This window comes from Rana temporaria, chromosome 4 (genome assembly GCF_905171775.1).
Source record: "Rana temporaria chromosome 4, aRanTem1.1, whole genome shotgun sequence".
Taxonomy (NCBI): domain Eukaryota; kingdom Metazoa; phylum Chordata; class Amphibia; order Anura; family Ranidae; genus Rana; species Rana temporaria.
In genome coordinates this window covers 379,634,486-379,655,907 of record NC_053492.1, presented here as the reverse complement: position 1 = coordinate 379,655,907, position 21,422 = coordinate 379,634,486, and the positions used below count along the sequence as shown (strand labels likewise).

Here is a 21,422-nt window from a genome sequence, read left to right as displayed (position 1 = left end):
TATATTTCAAGACAAATGTTTATCTTTTTTTTCAATAACATGGTGTAGGTAGAGTTTATGTTAACTGACAATAGCTTTCATGTTGATTACACTGTAAAGAAATCTGGAGGAGGTTCTGCCAATCACAGGCTGTGTCATGTCTCTACAGCTCTTGTCTATAGTGTGTATGTGCTGGGACTAACAGGAAGGTGAAGCCTCCATCAATCACCATCTTACTGCCCCCATAATGTTTAGCAATATGAAGACATGGAGGAGGGGGGAGTGTATTTACCACTGTGTATACGCACACATGTGTGACTCTATAGTCAAATGGGCTGCAGAGATAACGTTAAGGAGAAAGTGAACAGCTTTGAAATTAACTGAAACTGAACCATGCTAAGTAGATGTCAACAGTCTTAATTTCTTTAGAATGCAGCCTGAGACTGAGTAGAAAAGACTGTCCCCTGCGCGGAAGCTTCATGAAGGACTCTTGCTCTTTTTGTGGAATCAGTGGTCTCTCTACAGATGTCAAACATGGTCCTTGCTAGGCTAGTGCTACTGAAGAGTTCTCCAATCAGCAGGGATCATGAGTTTTGCTGATTGCAGAGCTGTAGGTCTGACTCTGCAGGGTTGCTTCCAGACAAAGAGCAAGGGTCCATTGCTGCAGCATGCTGGTAGGGGACAGGCTTTGCTACTCAGGCTGTGGCTGCTTTCTAAAGAAGGCAGACTGTAAAATTCTGCATACCTTATGTGTTAATGTACCAGGAATTTGTTTCACTGATTTAAACCGAAAGTTTTTAATTTTGAATGTTGATCAGCCCTGGGTAAGAGATTGCATGACTCCAAAAATGAATTGGCTTTTGCTGCTTTGTTTATTTAGTAAATACTCACTAGCTGAGAACACATAGGCCCGGATTCACAGACAGCGGCGCACATTTATGCCGCCGTAGCGTATCTTCTGTACGCTACGCCGACGCAGCGCAGAGAGGCAGGCATTGAATTCACAAAGCCAATGCTCCCAAAACTGCGCTGGGTTTCCAAGGCGTAAGTCGGCGTAAGTGGAAGTGGGCGTGAGCCATGCAAATGAGGCGTGACCCCATGCAAATAATGGGCTGAGCGCCAGACAGATACGTATAACGAACGGCACATGCACCGTGGACGCATCCCAGTGTGGATGCTCACAATCACGCCCGAACAACTGCCTAAGATACGCCGGATCACTGCCTACAGCGTGAATGTAACCTACGCCTAGTCATATTCACGTCCAACGTAAACTGCGTAAAATACGCCGACTTGTGTTCCCTGGTGCAGACCTCTGCATGTCTGCTGCTGAGTTACACCTCCTTTATGGGGCATAACTTTACGCCGGACATATGACTTTAGGCGCACTGCATCGGGCGCACGTACGTTCGTGAATCACCGTATCTCCCTCATTTGCATATTTGAATAGGAAATCAATGGGAGCGCCAAATGCGTCCAGCGTAAATATGCGCCCACTCTACGCCAGCGTAGGCAAGTTACGTTGGTGGGATGAAGAGTGTTTTTAGGCGTATCTTACTTTTGTGGGCCCGGCGCACAGATACGACGGCGCATATTTGCACTTTACGCGGTGTATCTGGAGATACGTCGGCGCAAGTGCTTTGTGAATCCGGGCCATACATTGTATGTGTTCTGTCTCTAAGACAGAGAGCTAAACCTGCTTCCATATTTCTTTGATCTTCAATTTATTAGAACAAGCCAGGTGAAACTACAAATTGATAAAATAAACATCGATCAGTACAATTTTTCATGTAATAAAGAAACAATGCTTTATAACACAGAATGGGATAACAAGAACTCACCTTTTACACTTGCAGAGGGGTGATGGCGAGAGATTGAAGAAGAGCATGCCTTAATGTCTCTGTAGATTCTTCTAGGTAGATTCAGTAAGAGTTAGGCCGGCTTATCAGTAGATAAGCCGACCTAACTCAGAATCTACGCCGACTTATGTTTAAGCGTATGCTCAAACAGAGATACGCTTAAACATATCTAAGGTAAGACGGCTTGCGCCGTCCTATCTTAGGTTGCAATTTTTCGGATCGGCGTAGAATATGTAAATGAGTTTATACGCCGATTCACGAACGTACGCCCGGCCACGGCAGTAGATTTACGCCGTTTCCGTAAGGCATTAGCAGGCAAAAAGTTATTCCATCTATTAGGTGGAATAACAATGTTAAAGTATGGCCGCCGTTCCCGCCGCGAGATTCAAATTTTTTACGTCATTTGCTTAAAGCGGATCTCCACTCTAAAGTGGAGTCCCGCTGATCGGAACCCTCCCCCCCTCCGGTGTCACATTTGACACCTTTCAGGGGGGAGGGGGGTGCAGATACCTGTCTACAGACAGGTATCTGCACCCACTTCCGGCCCTACGATACGGGCAAAGGACGGGTTTTTTCCTTCCTTCCCGTCCGTCCCCCGTTGTATGCTGGGAACACTCGGCTCCCAGCACACAGCGGGAGCCAATCGGCGGGCGCAGCGCGACTCGCGCATGCGCCGTAGGGAACCGGGCAGTGAAGCCGGAGCGCTTAACTTCCTGGTTCCCTCACCGAGGATGGAGGGGGGAGCAGCAGGGTGACGAGCGATCGGCTCGTCATCTGCTGCGATCGGCGCTGGACTCCAGGACAGGTAAGTGTCCTTATATTAAAAGTCAGCAGCTGCAGTATTTGTAGCTGCTGGCTTTTAATATATTTTTCCCGTGGCACATCCGCTTTAAGTCGTCCGCGAATCGGGATTTACGTTGTTTACGTCCACGTCGTAATCAATAGGCCCGTGCGGCGTACTTAGCCGCGATGCACACTGGGAAATGTAGGCGCCCGGCGCATGCGCAGTACAAGAAAAACGTCAAAAACGTGAGGTCAAGCATCATTACAATAAAACACGCCCCCCTCCAACACATTTGAATTAGGCGCCCTTACGCCCGCCGCATTTACGCTACGCCGCCCTAAGTAAGGAGGCAAGTACTTTGAGAATACAGTTCTTGCCTCTCTTACTTAAGGCGGCGTAGTGTAAACGCGCTAGGCTACGCTGCCTTAGATTTGCGCGCCCCTACCTGAATCTACCTATTAAAATGGAAGCTGAGTCACTTCCTATAGAGAATTCTTCCAAAATGCACTGGTTCCTAACAACTTTATTAACACATTCTAAGAGAATACAATATGCATATAACTAGCTTGGTGTACGTCAAGAAACTCAACATGTTATTTTAAAGCGGAGGTCCGCCAAAATGTTTTTTTTTTTTAAGTCAGCAGCTACAAATACTGCAGCTGCTGACTTTTAAAATAAGGATACTTACCTGTCCAACGCGCCCGCGATGTCGGTGGAATCAGGAAGTGAAGCCTTGCGGCTTCACTTCCTGGTTCCCTACTTCGCAAGCGCGAGTCACGCTGTGCAATGCCACTGGTCCCTGCTGTCCTCTGGGACCCGTGTGTCTCCCAGAAGACAGCGGGGGCACCGGACGTGGTGTAGACTCCTGCAGATAATGCGGGGGTCTATGCCTGGAAGTGGGTGCAAATACCTGTCTTAGACAGATATCTGCACCCCCTCACCCCTGGAAGGTGCCAAATGTGACACCGGAGGGGGGGAGGAATCATAAACATAAGTAAACTGAATTATGCTTATGTTCCTCTGGAGAGCAACTCTATGCATAGGGTAAAATGTTTGTGGCTTTTACTTTCTGCCAATTAACCAAAAAAATGCAAGGTAGTTCCTCAATGAACCAACATCACTTCATATGACAGAATGCTGCAGATTTGTAATAATATAATCCAGTTTTTCATCCTGGAGAAAGTACCCAAAATTTTATCTGCTGTCATAACGATAACTAAACAGAGGAGTATACTCAGAGGCGGCTCTTTAATTAGGCAGATTAGGCGGTCGTAAGGCCTCGCGGCCGCCTAATTAACCTGACTGAGGAAGGGGAGAGCCCAGCATCGGGAAGAATGATGGCACTACCTGCGGATGTGCTGGACCAATCTCCTCATGCAAGGACTCTGCACTAAAAATGTAATACTTTTTTCCATTATGGGCGTGAGTGGGGCCTCATGTCTAAGTTTTGCTTAAGGCCTCACAAAGCCCAGAGCCGCCTCTGAGTATACTTAAATATAAAGCTTGGATACATTGTTATGTTTATACAACAGATATGATTTGTGCTCTACCTGCTCAAAATAACATAAAAACAAGGGACACAAAGTCACACTAAGAACATTTGGTTACACATTGATTAGAAATGTTATTACTGCATACAATGCACCAAAAAAAGCAAGTATTTTTTGCCCAAACACCAGTAAAATAAAAAAGTAATATAAATGGACCTGGAGGTGAATGATTAGTATTTTCCAACAACCAATCACATTTAAGCTGACATCTGCCTACTGCAGGTAAGCAAATGACATCTAGATTATGTATTTGATAACAAGAGGTGACCTCCATTTACATTACCTCCTTTTCTCCTATAGAATATACTGTATAATATACTGTATAGTAAATAAAATTGTTTGTTCTAGCAAAAAGTGTGCAGGCATCCAACTACCTGTACTTTATAAAGGTCAACAAAAAATCCTTGTTCCAGGGAAAGTTCCTCTATATGGAGGTAACAGCATTCAGCAATAGGCTCTGTAGCACTGCCAAATGTCCGGCTTTAGGCTTTGCTCACAATAGTGTGAGTTCTCCTGCTCTGAAATGCACGACAATAGAAATCACATTATTCCCTATGGTACCCATTCACATCAATGCAACATGGTTGCAGTGCAATTTTTTTAAATATGTGCTTCTTTTGGTGCAGCAATGTGTGTTTTGGCCTTATACACTTCAGTGTCATTAAAAAAAAATATGAGAAGTGCATGTACATGTGTTTTTGGCAGGGTCTTGTATTTAACACGTAGTCTCTTCCTCCTACAAATGAATGCATGAAGCGTGAAAATGTGTAAAAAAAGCAAAAACGCATGATTATGCAGCAACACTAGTGTGAACCTAGGCTTACAGTTTATCATGGCTCCCTGAGCTGACATGCAAACATGTTCCCCAACACAGCTTGGTCCAGGTGAACTTATTAGTGAATCTGCCAGTTAAAATGGAGGAGGGACATTGATGTCACACTCTCCACCTTGGTCCATTCAGTGAACACCTTGCATTCATTCAGAAAATGCAATGCATTCTCTAAATAGCTCCCATGCCGAGCAGTTGACCTCTCATGTTCAGAATGTAGCAGTGGGACCCAGAAGCAAAAGGTGCCTACTTCAGTGATTTCCAGCTTTCTGGGGCATTAGCCAAGTATAGTATATACTGTACATAGTTATTTTGCGCCAAGATGGACCAAAGAAACTACTGTATGTATAACACATCCACACCTGAAATTCATCTTTAATATTTATTGACACTTCATTGATTTTGTGATTGGTATTTTTTGGAATATGTTTAGAAACATTAACAAATTGACCAAAATTTCCACACAAATGTGTTAATTTTACAAGTTCTTGCACTGTTGAAAAATGAAATGCTAACAAAAATTTAAGACTAGTAATCTAATTGTTTCCTTACAGAGAACTTCTTGATACCACGTGTCGAATCGCCAACACACTGAAGAAGCATGGCATACAGAGGGGGGATAGGGTGGCCATTTACATGCCTGTGTCGCCTCTAGCTGTGGCATCCATGTTAGCCTGTGCCAGAATCGGTGCAGTGCACACCATAGTGTTCGCTGGCTTCAGTGCTGAATCTTTATCGGGAAGAATCAATGACGGTAAGTGGGAACATACTAGTTTTTCTTTTTATCTGTTGTATTTTGTTATCATTGGTACTTGCTTGGCCAAATTAGGGCATAAGAAGGCCTAGGGCAACAAAAATTACGGTACTTTCTTAGAAAACAAGAAGGTTCCTATTTAGCATTAGGGAAGGAATACTTCTTTTTTTACCAGGAGTCTCCAAGCAATGACCCATGGGCCACATCCGGCTTGCTACAATATTTTAACCAACCCACATCAACTCTTTGTGGAAATACCCTGGCTGGTTGGCAGTAGTGTTGGTCTGTGTATTGTAATACATCTCCCGTGCATCCATTGCCAGCCAGCTGTGAGCCTCCATCTCCTCAATGCAGATCCCTCTCTCCCTCCCCACCGTAGTTGTTTCCTAAAAAACAATTATGCCGCATACACATTACTGTTTTTCATAATGTGAAAAATGAAATTTTTTTAAATGGTCATTAAAAACGACCGTGTGTGGGTTCCAGAGCATTTTTCTCGACGTGAAAAATGGGCATTAAAAATTTAGAACATGCTCTAATTTATCTCGTCTTTTTTCACATTGTCATTTTTCACGTCTGTGTAGGCTTTAACGACGGGAAAAAAACGTGCATGCTCAGAATCAAGTTATGAGACTGGAGCACTCGTTCTGGAAAAACTAGCGTTTGTAATGTAGATAGCACATTCGTCACGCTGTAACAGACTGAAAAGCACGAAGACTGAAAAGCGCGAAGACTGAAAAGCGCCAATCGTCTCTCACCAAACTTTTACTAACACAAAATCAGCAAAAGCAGCCCAAAGGGTGGCGCCATCTGAATGGAACTTCCCCTTTATATCGCTGTCGTACGTGCTGTACGTCACCGCACTTTGCTCAAGCATTTTTTTTTTACGATCGTGTGTATGCAAGGCAGGCTTGACAATAATCACGTTGAGAAAAACATATTTTTTTCTAGGACATTAAAAATGGTCGTGTGTACGCGGCTTAACACAATTGCCCTGCCCCCAGAATTTACAGAAAAGCTGCGCCTCGTAACTTCCACCTGCTGCTTTTTCCCCTGAAAGATAGGACAGACTCTTCTTGGCACTCATGGATATAATGAGGATCTCTGCTGGGCACACGTGGATGTAAGGAGGGCACTCCTGAATGAAAGGGGGAAATATAATGGGCACTCTTAAATGCAGGAGGGGGCTCTGATGGGCACTCTTGGTTACAAAGAGGGTACCCGATGGGCACTCCTGGATAAAATGGGGAAATCTGATGGGCAATCCTGGATGAAAAGGGGGCCATTTATAAAATGTTTTTTCACTCCCACCCCCCAAATATATGATGTGGCCTTTGTTCTGAAAAGATTGAAGACCCCTGATTTATTCTGTGTCTTTTTTAACCAACTTGAGTTTATAATGAAGTTACTTTACATCTGAAAGAGGCATTTCCCCAAGTGATCTCCGCTATTGTCTGCAGCATTTATTTAATCCTCGTTTTTAATGGACACGATCATTGTTTCACAATCAGCTTTTTTCAGCCATTTCAATTTTCAGGGTTGTTGGGAAACTGTGGAAATGAAGAGAACTGCGTTTGGAATGAGCAGTATGATTATATAGACCAGGCCAAGAGGAGCCCTGCAGGCATGAATGAGATAATAGAATGGGAATCTAACTTGCAGTAGTAAGTGTTGGACAGCTGTGTTAAAGAGGATGATTTATAAATGTTGTTCTGAGAAAAGGATAGCGTAACACTTTCTTTTCTGTTAATCTATGGTTGCTGGAGTCCACGGCTGATCAGTCATGATTCTATTTTGGTTTGTGAATGTGTTCTGTCATCATATCAGGCTAATATATTCCAAGTACTGGAGACTTGGCAGCTTTCGTGTAACTCTCTCCTCTTACACCAACTTTGCTTAAAATAAATTCATTTTTATTATCCCACACTATAGATAAAATTGATTAGAGCCCTTCCCTTGTTTAACTTATAACACAGAATATGTTCACACATTTAAACGGAAAATGAAAAGGTAGTAAAGGTCATATGTACAGTATGGAAAGAGTAGTGTGAACAGCGGGGATATCTATCCACACATTGGATCCCCCTGCCGCCACATCACTTCTATGAATAATTTACCAAATACCTAAATCAGTCAGTAGTGAATAACCCCAGCATATAAAAACGCTTAAAGAGGAGGTCCAGTCCCCCATGAAAAATGTAAAGTCAGCAGCTACAAATATTGCAGCTGCTGACTTTTAATATATGGACAATTACCTGTCCGGGGAGCCGTGATGTCGGCACCCCAGCCGATCTTCGGATCAGCTGTCGGGTGCAGCCGCTGCCATTCCTGGGAAGGGAACCAAGTAGTGAAGACTTTTGGCTTCACAGCCGATTCCCTAATGTGCATGCGCGAAGCAAGCTGCTCTTTCTAATTGGTCTGGCGGCGGAGGAGGGGGCTAATCTTCTCCCGGAAATGGGGTACCCATTCCTCCCTCCCCCTCCGGTGGCACCGGAGGAGGGAAAGAGACGGATAAGCAGGAGTTTCACTTTTGAGTGGAACTCTGCTTTAAGGTGTTACTGAAGTCACTTATTTTATTTAAGTAACAAACCTGTTCTGTTGAGTGGTGTTGCACAGAGTGGCCCCGATCAACCTTTTCTGGGGCCACCTGTCGCGATCCTGGCTCCGCCTTTTCTTGGTGTGTCCCTATAGCAAACAGCTTGCTATGAATGCACATGTGTCCATAGACTTGCACAGTGGGGCTTAGCCCCGCTCCCCACTTCCTCCTCACTGCATTTGATTGACAGCAGCCAGAGCCAATGGTACCAGCTGCTGCTTGAGTGCTGTGTGAACAGGAAAAAAGAGGAGAATAGATGCAGCCGTGCACAGCACTGGATCTATTCTGCCATCTCTTCCCCTTCTCACAGGGAAAGGGGGAACAGAGAAATAGAAAAGGAATGCAGGGAATGCATTAAGGTAAAAAAAGTTTTTAGCTTTAGTAACACTTTAATTCACAGAGACACAACTTATTATTGAAGTATATTGCTCAACAGCACAGCTTATTCACTATTAAACAGCTACCTGTTTGGACAGCAGTCCAAGGATCTTTAGTTTAATAAACAGTATATACCACACCAGTCAGATGGTAATAGCCAATGTTGGACTCCCACAGATTCTGCAACCTGCAACAATCTCTCTTCAAACCTTGCTGTCAATGAGCAGTGGTGGTCTACTCCCGTCTCTACTCCTCATTTGCAGTGCAGTCCAGCATTGTCTCCCTGGCAGAGTTGTGACTGGGGATCCTGTATCCCTCACGGGGCTGCTCCATCTTTGCAATCAGCTCCTGCCCTCAAACTTCCTTCCATCCTCAGGCTGATGCTGCTTCACTGCTATTTAACCCTCAGGTCGGGGTCCCCACTTTCCTCACAAAACATAAGGGGACACAGCACTCTCTTTGTGCAGTATAAAGAACACGTTTTTATAAGAAAGATAAAATCCTACTTACAAAGCCACTAGTTTGCAAGCATTTAAAGGGATACACATCCAGGATACACAACTCTTGTCCAAGGCCGGCACCCAAAGACAAATAACTGAATGTATCTCCTTCATTTTCACATTCTTCCACTGAAAGCCTAATGCCCTGTACACACAATCGGATATCTGATGGAATCTAAAATTTAAAACAGGTTCTATTTTTTTTCACCGATGGGAAAAAAAAACAATGGGGCCCACACACGATTGGTTTGTCCGATGACAACAGTCCATCGGTCCGCTTTCATCAGACGAACCGATCATGTGTACAGGGCATTACACATTTCGAAGGTTGTAACTCTTCTTCATCGAGGGTGGGAGTGCCTGAGCAGTTTTATTTCGCAATAGTGTGAACCCAGCCTCAAGGGTGGGGCCTTTTGGTAATATCGTCCTGAGGATCCAATATTGCTTGATAATCTTTCCCCTGTCCCCTTGCTTTTACAATTGGGAAAAATACAAATAGGGGGTTCTTACTCCTCATTTGCACCCCCTTGTCACACAAAAGTTTTTTTTCCTCCTGCCTTCAAAGCATCTCTATATGCTCTTTCCACAATCTGGGGTTTACATTTTTTTTAGAAGCTTTGATCTCAAGCCTTCTGACTATTGTTGTTCACAAGTGATCACATTTGAGCAGTTCTTCCTATACCTCAGAAATTGGGATGAGCTTCGTATTCGAGTCGGACTCACGTTCGACTCGAACATCGTATGTTCAAACGTTCGTCGAATTACAAGCGTTTTGGGCCGTTCGCGCCAAATTAGAGTGGCGTGTCACGGCCCATAATTCACTGCGGCATCGCAGTGCATTGCTGGCTGATGATTGGCCAAGCATGCACTATGACCCGCATGCTTAACCAATCACAGCGCGTAAAAAAATGGAGAGCCATAATTGCTCAAAGCCAGGGTGGCTTTGGCCAATTATAGCTCAGGGGGTTTAGTACACGCCCCACACTATATAATGCTGCCTGGAAGTCGGCCTTGTGTAGTGTGTTGGTGGTTTACAGAGAGAGAGAGAGAAAGAGAGAGAGTGTCATTTTTTGGAGTTAGATAGAGCAGGCAGGCAGGCTAGTCAGTTACAGTTACAGTGTGTAGAGGATATATATGCATCCCAGGTGTTGTATATATATTTATACACTGTATTGAGTTGGAGTTGGAGTTAGTGTGTTTGGCTCATCCCTACTCAGAAACTGTTCTTTAGGGATAGTTTCAATCCAGGGATGATAATGGTATATATCCACTGGGACAAACGCATTACAGTACATTCTGTCTCTTTCTGGTATACTGCTGTTTCTATCCTACCCTCAATAATCCTGATGCTCAAGTCAAGATAATTGACCTGAATTTGACTATAAAAAGTCATAAACTCCATGTTCCAGTCTGGATTATTCAACTTTTGGGTGAACTCTTATAATGAGGCATCAGCCCCACCCAAAATGAAGAAGCAGTCATCAATATATGTTCTCCGAAGTATGAGTTCAGGACCGATCTTCCCATTAATAAAGAGTTCCATCCTGGCACCCATAAATAAGTTCACATAGAACAGTGCAAATGCACAACACATGATCACACGTGACCAGGAACCACCACTCTTTACATTCCAAATTCTCTAAAAGGGAAAGTATATCCTTTGCATCCTTCAAATAAGAAGGAAGTCTAGTGACTAGAGGTTGTAGATGTAAATCGATATATTCAGACATCCTTGCTGTAAGGGACTCACCCCTGACACTTTGGGTCTTCCCGAGTTTCTATTGATTGCTAATGTATTTTTGGTAAGATGAAAATTACTGTACTCTTTTTTGATTGATCACCCATATCCTTTTATGAAAATAAAATTTGTTTTGCGCTAGGTTGTAAAGGCAAAAGGTTTTCTATCTTAATACATTCTATGCATTAAGATAAAAAGCGATGTTGCACAAGAGACTCAGCTGTCCGGGACTCCCCTCCTCATTGGATGAGACAGCAGTGTAGCACCGTCCATTGGCTCCCGCTGCTCTTCATCAAAGTCAGTGAGCCATAGAAGAGAGAAAGGGGAAGAGGCTGTACCACAGCTCCATGCCTGAATGGACACAGGGACCTGCGGCTCGGGTGCCTCAATAGCAAGCTCCTTGCTGTGGGTGCACTCAACAGGAGGGAGGGGCCAGGAGCACCAAAGAGTGACCCAAGAAGTGGAGGATCTGGGCTGCTCTGTGCAAAACTACTTCACAGAGCAGGTAAGTAGAGACATGTTTGTTATTTTTAACAAAAAAAAACACAATACTTTAGTATCGCTTTAAACCTTGCTTCAATCATAAGCATCAATGCTAATAATCATCATAATTGAAATATACAAACATTAATACGACTGTAAATCAGTCAGTAGTATATAAAAAATATTGAAAGCCCATCCACTGATGAATAAACAGTGTCAGTGCTGTATGCGTCCAACAGAAACTTGTGCATTGTGCTGTGTTGCCAGCACTACCAATTATAAAAGGCCTTTTAACAGAGTATCAAACCTCAATGTATTGGAGGTCAGCTTGCATGTTGTTACTTTCACGGGGCACAGATTATTAGGCACATATCCTCCCACTATGATTCTGTCATTAGTATTTCAATCACAGGATCTTGCCAGTGCTCAGACATATTAAGGGGAAAAATGAAGCCCATAGTGTAGCATCTCCCAATTTATTAATTAAAAGTAGCTACTCACAAGCATAGATAAAGACAAGCACCATAAACGTAGTTCAGCTCTGGTCTGCCGCCGCACATGATGATGTCACTAACAACCAACTTATCACCCTGTGGTCACACCATTCACCTTACCAAAATGCTATTCAGTAAGCTCTCTTATAATAAGCAAAGTTGTAACATCAGCACTTCTTCCTGTCCTCCATTCTTCAATACTAGGACTCTCCCCATGCAAGACATTTAAAAAGGGCCCAGAGTGCAGCAGTATTGGTAAAATCCAATATTTAATATTCAAAAATCCACTTACAAACAAAAAAAATCCACTTTGCTAAAACGCTTGTAAACCACAGTGATGATGGCCGCCACAGCACTTCTGGTGCACGATGACGTCACTTCTGGTGTTTGTGATGCCACTTTCCACACATTTCGTTCAATAAACTTTTTCCCAGGATCAATATTACAGCGCATCATATCCCCCACCTTAGGGGTATTATTCATTTTTCCCCCTTATTCCCAAGTTTATACTGAGTAACCAATCTTTAATCACAAATATCCCCCCTCAATTTCTTTATTTTTTTGTAATGATTTTGTTATCCTTCTCTCATATGGGTATTCGCTTTTCTCAAAATTAAACATTTCTGCCCCCACTACCACTACTCTGCTGCAGGTTGACTTACCTACCCCTGTTCTCACCATTCTTCCCTGCCACCTCACCACGCTACAGTCCTGCACTCTGTCCTGTACCCTTGCCCAGCTTGGGCCCCCTCTCTTTTATCTACTATGACTCAACCCTGAAGCCCACTCTGAACACTTTGCTGCACAACCCCTGCTCTACACACATTTTGACCCATTTCCACAGCACTCTGCCATCACCTTTCTCACTTTCACCACTCTTCTGGACCCCCCTTGCCCTCACCATTCTTCTCCCTACATTCCCACCCCTGATCTTATCACTTCTAACACTACTCACGCATCCTTGCCCTCACCACTTTTCTTTGTCACATCATTTCAAACCTCCTCCACAACACCCAACAGTGACTGCACATCCCCTACTCCAGACCTAATGTCAGGGCCGGCCTTTGGGGTGTGCGAGCTGTGCGGCTGCACAGGGCGCCATGGGCAACAGGGGCGCCGTGCGGCCATCGCAGCTCGCAAAATGTGAGTCGCAGGCGGGCCGGACGGTCGGCGCTACCACTAGGCGGATTAGGAAGGCAGCCTCCTAGGGCGCACTGCCACCTAGGGGCTCCGCTGACTCTTGCCTCACCTCTTCCTCCTCATTGTCACTCCCCAGGCTCCCGGCAGAGGATAGAGAGGCCCCCGGACAGCCTCTTTGTGTATGTTTAGGTGACCAGGGGGCAAGGGGTGAAGATGGGGGGGCGCCACAGGATTAGCTCGCACAGGGCGCCTGAACACCTAAGGCCGGCCCTGCCTAATGTCACCACTGCACCTGCCACCACATCAATACACAAGCTCTTAATAGCACAACTGCCAGCATCCCAACAAAACGGCACTCTTTTGCTAGTAGTAAATAGGTACTTTATTCAAGAGTTCAGTTGACAATTGCACAGTACATTAATTAGTGAGCAGAATTAAAAGAATAAATCCAGCAAGTAACTTAAACCATAATCCCAATATTAATGCTGTCTCTACCAAGTCCATGCAGCAGTGCAATACATCTATGAGTCCCTTGCATTAACATTGTGGTGGCTTCCTTATATACGTGAGAGGTCGGAATTTCTTGGGGGCAGTTCCTCTGCTAATGTCCCTTTTTAAAGCAAGGAGACGAATAATAAACTAGCTTTGACAGCAATTGTCTCTGGCTCCAAGCCCTTGCCCGAAACAAGCCCAATCACTAGGAAGACAGGGAGAGGGGGGTGTGTCAACTAAACTACTGTATGTTTGGCTCATTCACATCCATAGAACCTATAGCATTCTTTCCCAGAAGTATTCTGGGATTGGAGGAGGCAGATCCTGTAATTCATCTGACCATCCTCTATTTACAGAAGGCTTTGCATTCTCGAAAATAACAGTTTGGAGGATGTGGATGGAAAGGGCAGGAGAGCAGAGCAACAATTTTATATCTGCAGCTGCTGATGTTAACCCCAGCACCACCAGGATTGTTTTCTGTTTCAATTTCTAGTTGCATACATAAGTGTACAGTACAAAGATGGGAATGTCAGATAGACCATATAAGCAAAAAGGGATGGCCCAACAGGCATACAAGAGTGATGGTGGACAGGAGTGGGGTGATATAGTTGTCAAGGACACAGGAATGGCTTTAAAGATAGGGTTTAGGTAAGAAGTGGCATGGAGAGAGGGGGGAGAGGAAAGAACAGGAAAGAGGCAAAAGGGGAAATAGGAGGGAATGTGAGGGTGGGGGAATGTACAGGTGGGGGGCAAGAAAAGCCTCCCATTGTAGAGTGATATACAGCACTCAACACAAAGAAAAAAGTTAGTTTGTAGTGCATACACAATTGCATTTAAGAGAGAAGTTCCGGAAATGGAATGGTCTATTTTTCCAAGCCACCTTAGGCCTTGTACACACGATCAGTCCAAACTGATGATCTGATGGTCTGATGTGCGTCCACACCATCAGTTCAAAAACCGATCGAGTCCAACGTGGTGACGTAAAACACAACGACGTGCTGAAAAAAACGAAGTTCAATGCTTCCAAGCATGCGTCGACTTGATTCTGAGCATGCGCGGGTTTTGAACCGATGCTTTTGCATACTAACCATCGGTTTTGACCGATCGGTCAGGAGTCCATGAGTCCGATTTTAAAGCAAGTTCTGAGGCCCTGTACACATGATCAGTCCAAACTGATGAAAACGGACTGAAGTTCAGTTTCATCAGTCCAAACCTACCGTGTGTATGACCCATCAGACTTTTGTCCTTCAGACCAAAGTTTTAAAACTTGCTTTAAAATCGGACTGATGGACTGATGACCGATCAGTCAAAACCAATGGTTAGTACGCAAAATCATCGGTTCAAAACCCGCGCATGCTCAGAATCAAGTCGACGCATGCTTGGAAGCATTGAACTTCGTTTTTTTAGAACGTCGTTGTGTTTTACGTCACCGCGTTGAACTCGATCGGATTTTGAACTGATGGTGTGTAGGCACATCAGACCATCAGTCCATCAGACCATCAGTCCATCAGACCATCAGACTTCAGCCTTCAGTCCGTTTTCATCAGTTTGGACTGATCGTGTGTACAAGGCCTAAAACACTTGTATTTAGAGGAGTTATGTTATAGGGGCTGAGCATCCCAAAATTTCTCTGGCCCTGTTGGTTTATCTTATTTATTTTATATTATAGACAATACAACATGAGGAGCTGGAAAACAAAGATGGAGTACTCACAATACTCCCAGATGGACAGGAACAGATTAGGGATTAGGGCAGGGAGATCTCACTGTTGGTATTTACACGACATATACTGTATACTTGAACCATTATGCTCCATCTATATCTAAAATATTACTTGTGACTCTACTGATCCTGTAAAGCATCATAATACTTAATAGTAATACATAATACTCGTAGTGGTAGCTCAGATATATAATACTCCAGGATTTATTACCTTTCCCTCTCACTTTACAAAAGGGTACAAGGTTGCTTTTTGCCTCTAAGTATTTTTAAAATTTCAATATAACTTCTTTGTTGATCCCTTTATATCACAAATTAGGCAATCACTGTACACTTTTTAGGATGTTGTGGCAATTTTTGAGCTGATCAAATTCTGCCTTTGTTCTTTTTTTTTTTTTAACTGATCATCTATTGCCTCCTGAAACTAGCAAACTATGTATTATAACAGGGGTGCTCAACCTGTGAGCCGCAGGCCACATGTGACCCTTGGAAACCTTTGATGTGGCCCTCGACCTCAAAGCAGGGAAACACACTCCTGTGGGTTTGGTGCGCTTTCTAAAAGCACACCAAAACTTCTGAATGCAGGAGATTTGGTGCTCTTTCAGAAAGCGCACCACACCTGCAAGATGTAATAGAAGTCTATGGCAAAGCACAGCTAACTCGCAGGAAAGCCGCAGGTGCACTGCACTGCACTTGTGGTGTTTGTAAACTGCAGCGCATCAGTGTGAAAGGCAAGCAGACTTATAGGGGGCTCAGGACAGTGAAGGCTCATTTTCATTTGCAGTTTGGGGGGCAGTAGATGAGACGTGTTTTTACCATACACCCCAACCACTGGTGTAGTGTCAGGGGGTACAATGGTGACCCTGCCCCATGCTCCAGAGGGCCCATGTGACCTCTCTGTCCCATTCTGTTTTACACTTGGACAGAAGGGGCTTTGGGGGTGGAATATACAGGAACCGATCCTCTCCATTTTCCTCCTACAACCACTGAAATCCAGCTTCTCAGCCTCTTTCTTCCGCCGACATTCAGCGGCTGCAGGAGGAAAATGTTCATTATGCTATTAAAAATTCTAAATTCTAAATTCTGAAGCTTTTCATTTCATTGTGGCCCTCAACTGGTTACCAAACCACTTAAGTGACCCTCAATCTTCAAAAGGTTAAGCACCCCTGTTATAGAACAAACTTGAATATGACACTGCCATGAAGAAACATTGTTAAAGTGGTCATAATATAATAAGGGGGGGAAGGAAATTTGGGACTTTAAATGAAGCCATGCCTGGGTAGAGGCGAGTGCCTCCATCCTTGTCAATTGACAAAGGAAGCAGAATCGCAGCCTAGGGCAGCAAGATTGCAAACAAAAAGGAGGAATGGGACTTTAAATGAGGCTCATCATGGAAAAAATGAATACAGTGGTGGAATATAAAATATTTAATAATGTCACATATCAAACAAGTTTAACATACATTGGTATTTTTGCCATCATGAGCTTCATTTAAAGTCCCACTCCTCCTTTTTGTTTGCAAGCTTGCTGCCCTAGGCTGCGATTCTGCTTCCATTGTTAAGGTGGTATTAAATCCAAAAATATATTGATTTAAATACACAAAAAAATTGAAGTCAAACTGCAGTTAACACTTTATAAGCAGTTACAGGGACCTGTTTCCTTTTGTGATAAAAGTTTTACATAAATAAAAAAAGCCAATCATTATAAGCTCCCCTGTCAGTAGTAAATGGTTTGTCTTATGTACATCTGCAGAACAGCTTGTTCTTTTGATAAACAACAGCCTTGCTGGATGGATTACTAGATAAAAAATTAGAAGGAAAGCCTAAACAAGTAAAAGTAAAAAAGTAGCCATCACCTCTAAGAAATAATAAGCTGCAGTATAGTAAAGTTTGCTTTTGGGTTTAATACCACTTTAATAAAAGCAAAACAAACAATAAAATCTAGAAATCTTCAACCAACATGTCAATGAATGACATTTTTACTATTTTGTACTTGTCAAACTGAAGTATGTGTACATGTATATGTGTGTTTTGGTCACAAACCTGTGAGAATAGGGCCATTGCACGTAGTCCTTTCCGTAAAAACCAGATGTAATCTTGTCTTAAAAAAAAATTATTTACACAAATATATTTTTTTCATTGTGAAACATAATGTAAAACTGGAAGAAAAAAAAAGCTCTCCTAAACTGAAAGGAACATTTTGACTTTGGGCTTTATCTCCCTACTACTCTTCATAAAATTTGAATCATGTGGTATTCCTGTACTTGTATTATCATTTAAACATCTTAAATGATGATAATGATGAGCTTGTGCATGTTACAGTCCTAGTATGAACTGAGCAAGCCCTCCAGAAAGCGGTCACCTGTACTGGGCCAATTATCTGCAACCTGGACATTCCCCACCCCACAACTGTACGTACAAGGGCTGCGAGGCAGGGAATACCTACGCCGCTTATGAGTTATTCCCTCATCAACTCAATTAAAAGCTGAAGTTGGGCTTCCACCCTCATAGACCTCCATAGTTAACATGCAATTCTTGCTTCTTGGCATTTAACATTTACTTTATCTGCAAAGTCTGTCCTTTCCAATACACAGTAACTTGAATCTCAAAATAACTATATCAGAAGTAAAGACCTATTACATGAAAATGGGTCAAGGAAATTTAAGTACATGCTTCACATGGAAAACCCTGGGCAAATTCTTATGTAACTGAAACCTATATTTAGTATATTGCAATGTGTTTTTCTAACATCTGTCCAATCTTTTTAATCTCAATAGCAAGCTGCAAAGCCGTCATCACTTTCAACCAGGGTCTGAGGGGTGGACGAGTGGTTGAATTCAAGAAGACTGTGGATGAAGCTGTCAAGAACTGCCCTTCAATTAAACATGTATTTGTTGCACAGAGGACAGAGAACAAAGTCCACATGGGTAGTCTTGACATACCTCTTGAAGAAGTACGTTTCTGAGTATACTTGTACCATGAGATGTGGAGCTTGATGTACTAATGTTTGAAAAAATATAGTGATGTGCACCTGTGGGTACGTTCAACATCCAGTCATGTGCAGAAGAATTTTACATTTAAGGGCTCTTTCACACGGGCGGACCGTATGTCATCTATCCGTGTACGGATGAAAAAGGGACATACCTTGATCCCTATGAGATTGCCTATGTTCATCCACTGACACCCGATCTCATCCGTGTCCGCAATCCTCCGATTCTGCAGACTAAGGAAAACCCTATTTTTCCATCCGTCTGCGGATCGGATCAGGTGAACACGGACAGACGGTCCGTGCTCATCCGATCCCCCATAAGGGAGAGCGGAGATCTGACAGGGTGATCCTTGCACAGTGTGCGGATACCACCCTGTCATCCGGCGGCTCAGCGGGGATCAGCAGAGCGATCCCTGCTGAGCAAGCGGAGGTTCATTGGGCAGATCATCACGGATCCGTCCCGTGTGAAAGAGGCCTATGTCTTTTTCTTCACCAGACTGGAACACAGTTAATTTCACTTCAACTTTTGTGCTATTAAAGCAAATCAGAAAATTGTATATACGTTATGTGCATTTATTTCAACTGGATCTGTATTGGAGAACAGTTGCCCATTTCAGGATTGCTACCCACATGCTTAAACCCAATAAAGAGGTAATATTAAAGGCTTTTTAATACTCACCTTTCCTTGAAGATGAATCAAAGCAGAGGAATAGTGCCCCATCATTGGTTTCAGTGGGAGAAATAGTGCCCCAACATTAGTGTCAGTGGGAAGAAGAGTGCCCCATCAATGGTGCCAATGGGAGGAATAGTGCCCCATTATTAGTGTCAGTGGGAGGAATAGTGCTCCATCGATGGTGCCAGTGGGAAGAACAGGGCCCTATTGTCAGTGGCATAAGCTATGCTCCACTATTGCTGATAGTTGGGGGAATAATGCCTCAAGGGCCGTATAAAAGCATTCAAAGGGCTGCAGTTTGGAGAACACTGGTTTAAAGCCACAGAAATGATAGTAGGTTTACACAGTGTCTGTATGGACTACCAGCTTTCATGAATAAGAAATATCGACTAGCACATCAGATTGTCTGAATGGAAAATTCAATTGTCTCATTGCTTCTTCAAAGTTTGTTGTTTTCATAAGGTCTCTTCCATTGGCTCTCTGTATCTGCCAGTTTTGTTCATGGATAGCGAAATAGGTTTCAAATCAGGCCACTGAAGACATATTTGTGGCTGCAAGTATCCTGCTATGCAACTGGATTGGCCATCCATAATAATGCCTGAATCTAACAAATATTGATTTGGGAGACATATTTATGTAAGAAGTTGTTTTCTGTATTACATTGTGTCTCAAAGTGGGGGCCGAACTATGGGTGCCACCATTTCTGACTTCTTTCTTAAGTTTTAGGCTCCAGGGCTTTGATGTTGATACTAATTGTAGCTCCTGCTAACCTAAAACCAGACAATTTGTATTGACTGCTTGTTCCAGGTTAGTACCTCACTAGGATTAGGAGCCAAGGATGCCAGTTCAAGGGCTTGCATCATTAAAACCAGTTAGGTTTCAGGCCTTCCAAAACGTTACCCTTTCCCAGCATTAATTTGGTCTACAAAACTGATCCCCTTTAACCACTTAAGCCCCGGGCCTGTTTTTCAGACTCAATGTTTACACGTTAAAAACAATTTTTTTGCTAGAAAATTACCTAGAACCCCCAAACATTATAAAAAAAAAAATTCTAACACCCTAGAGAACAAAATGGCGGCCATTGCAATACTTTTTGTCACACCGTATTTGTGCAGCGGTCTTACAAGCGCACTTTTTTTTGAAAAAAATCACTTTTTTTAATAAAAAATAACACAACAGTAAAGTTAGCCCGTTTTATTTTTATATTGTGAAAGATAATGTTACGCCGAGTCAATTGATACCCAACATGTCAAAATTGCGCCCACTCGTGGAATAACGTAAAACTTTTACCCTAAAAATCTCCATAGGCAACGTTTAAAAAATTCTACAGGTTGCATGTTTTGAGTTACAGAGGAGGTCTAGGGCTAGAATTATTTCACTTGCTCTAACGATCGCGGCTATTCCCTTACATGTGCTGCTGCCATTACCGAGATATCCCTCTTCAAAGTCAGGACGGATATAGTCGTGCGGCGGTCCTTAGTATCCTATGCTGTCGTGTGTATCTGAAGAGGTATATAATTCAAATACAAATTCCAGTCCAAAACATCATTTGTAGCCATTTCTCTAGTCTTGACTTTTCTCCTGTCATCTATATACCCTATTTCCATAGGCTGGTTATTAACAGCTTTCAGAAGAAGGGTATGGAGTATCTCCATTCTTAGAACATTTCTAATTATAACCCTTCACCCAGTGAACAATAACGCACACTGCAAGTGTTCCACTTCCTTAAGTTGTGTGAATATTCAAAGTATTATGACCTTGACCATTGAAGATCTTGGCCCGGATTCACAAAGCACTTACGCCGACGTATCTCGAAATACGCCGTGTAAGTCTAACTATGCGCCGTCGTATCTATGCGATGTGCCCACAATCTGAGATACGCCTAAAATAGGCTTCCTACGACCAACTTAACTTGCCTACGCCGTCCTATAGTGGGCGCATATTTACGCTGGGCGCATTTGCCGCTCCCATTGATTTTCTATGCATATGTAGTTGCGCCCGGCGCATAATATAAGCGTTTTGCGTAAGTCGTACGTCCGGTGTAAAGTTATTCCCCATATAGGAAGCGCAACTCATGCAAAGGTATGGACCAGGGAACAGAGTTTATGTAGTACGTGAATAGGGTTGGGCGTAGGTTACGTTCACGTCGTAGGGCAGTGATCCGTCGTATCTTAGAGAGTAGTTCCGACGTGATTCTGAGCATGCGCACAGGGATGCGGCCACGGGACGGCGCATGCGCCGTTCATTTTAAGTACTTCTATGGCGCTTGCCCCATCATTTGCATGGGGTCACGCCTCATTAGCATGGCTCACGCCCACTTCCACCTACGCTGGCTTACGCCGAGGAAACCCAGCGTATCTTTAAGAGCGAGTGGGAGCGAGTGCTTTGTGAATCCAGTGCTCGCCTCTGTGCGCTGCTTCGGCGTATCGTATATTAGATACGCTACGCCCGCATAAATATGCGCCG

The 21,422-nt window shown here is 43.5% G+C and overlaps 1 protein-coding gene across 2 annotated transcripts in view; it reads left to right on the top strand.

Moving 5' to 3' along the window:
- The window catches only part of ACSS1 (acyl-CoA synthetase short chain family member 1), a 218,870-nt gene that overhangs the window by 96,012 nt on the left and 101,436 nt on the right, over positions 1-21,422 (top strand). For both annotated transcript variants that reach the window (XM_040351016.1, XM_040351015.1), the window contains exons 3-4: positions 5,556-5,755; positions 18,072-18,247. In XM_040351016.1, coding sequence (XP_040206950.1) covers positions 5,556-5,755; positions 18,072-18,247 — 376 coding nt within the window. The remainder of the gene's footprint in view (positions 1-5,555; positions 5,756-18,071; positions 18,248-21,422) is intronic.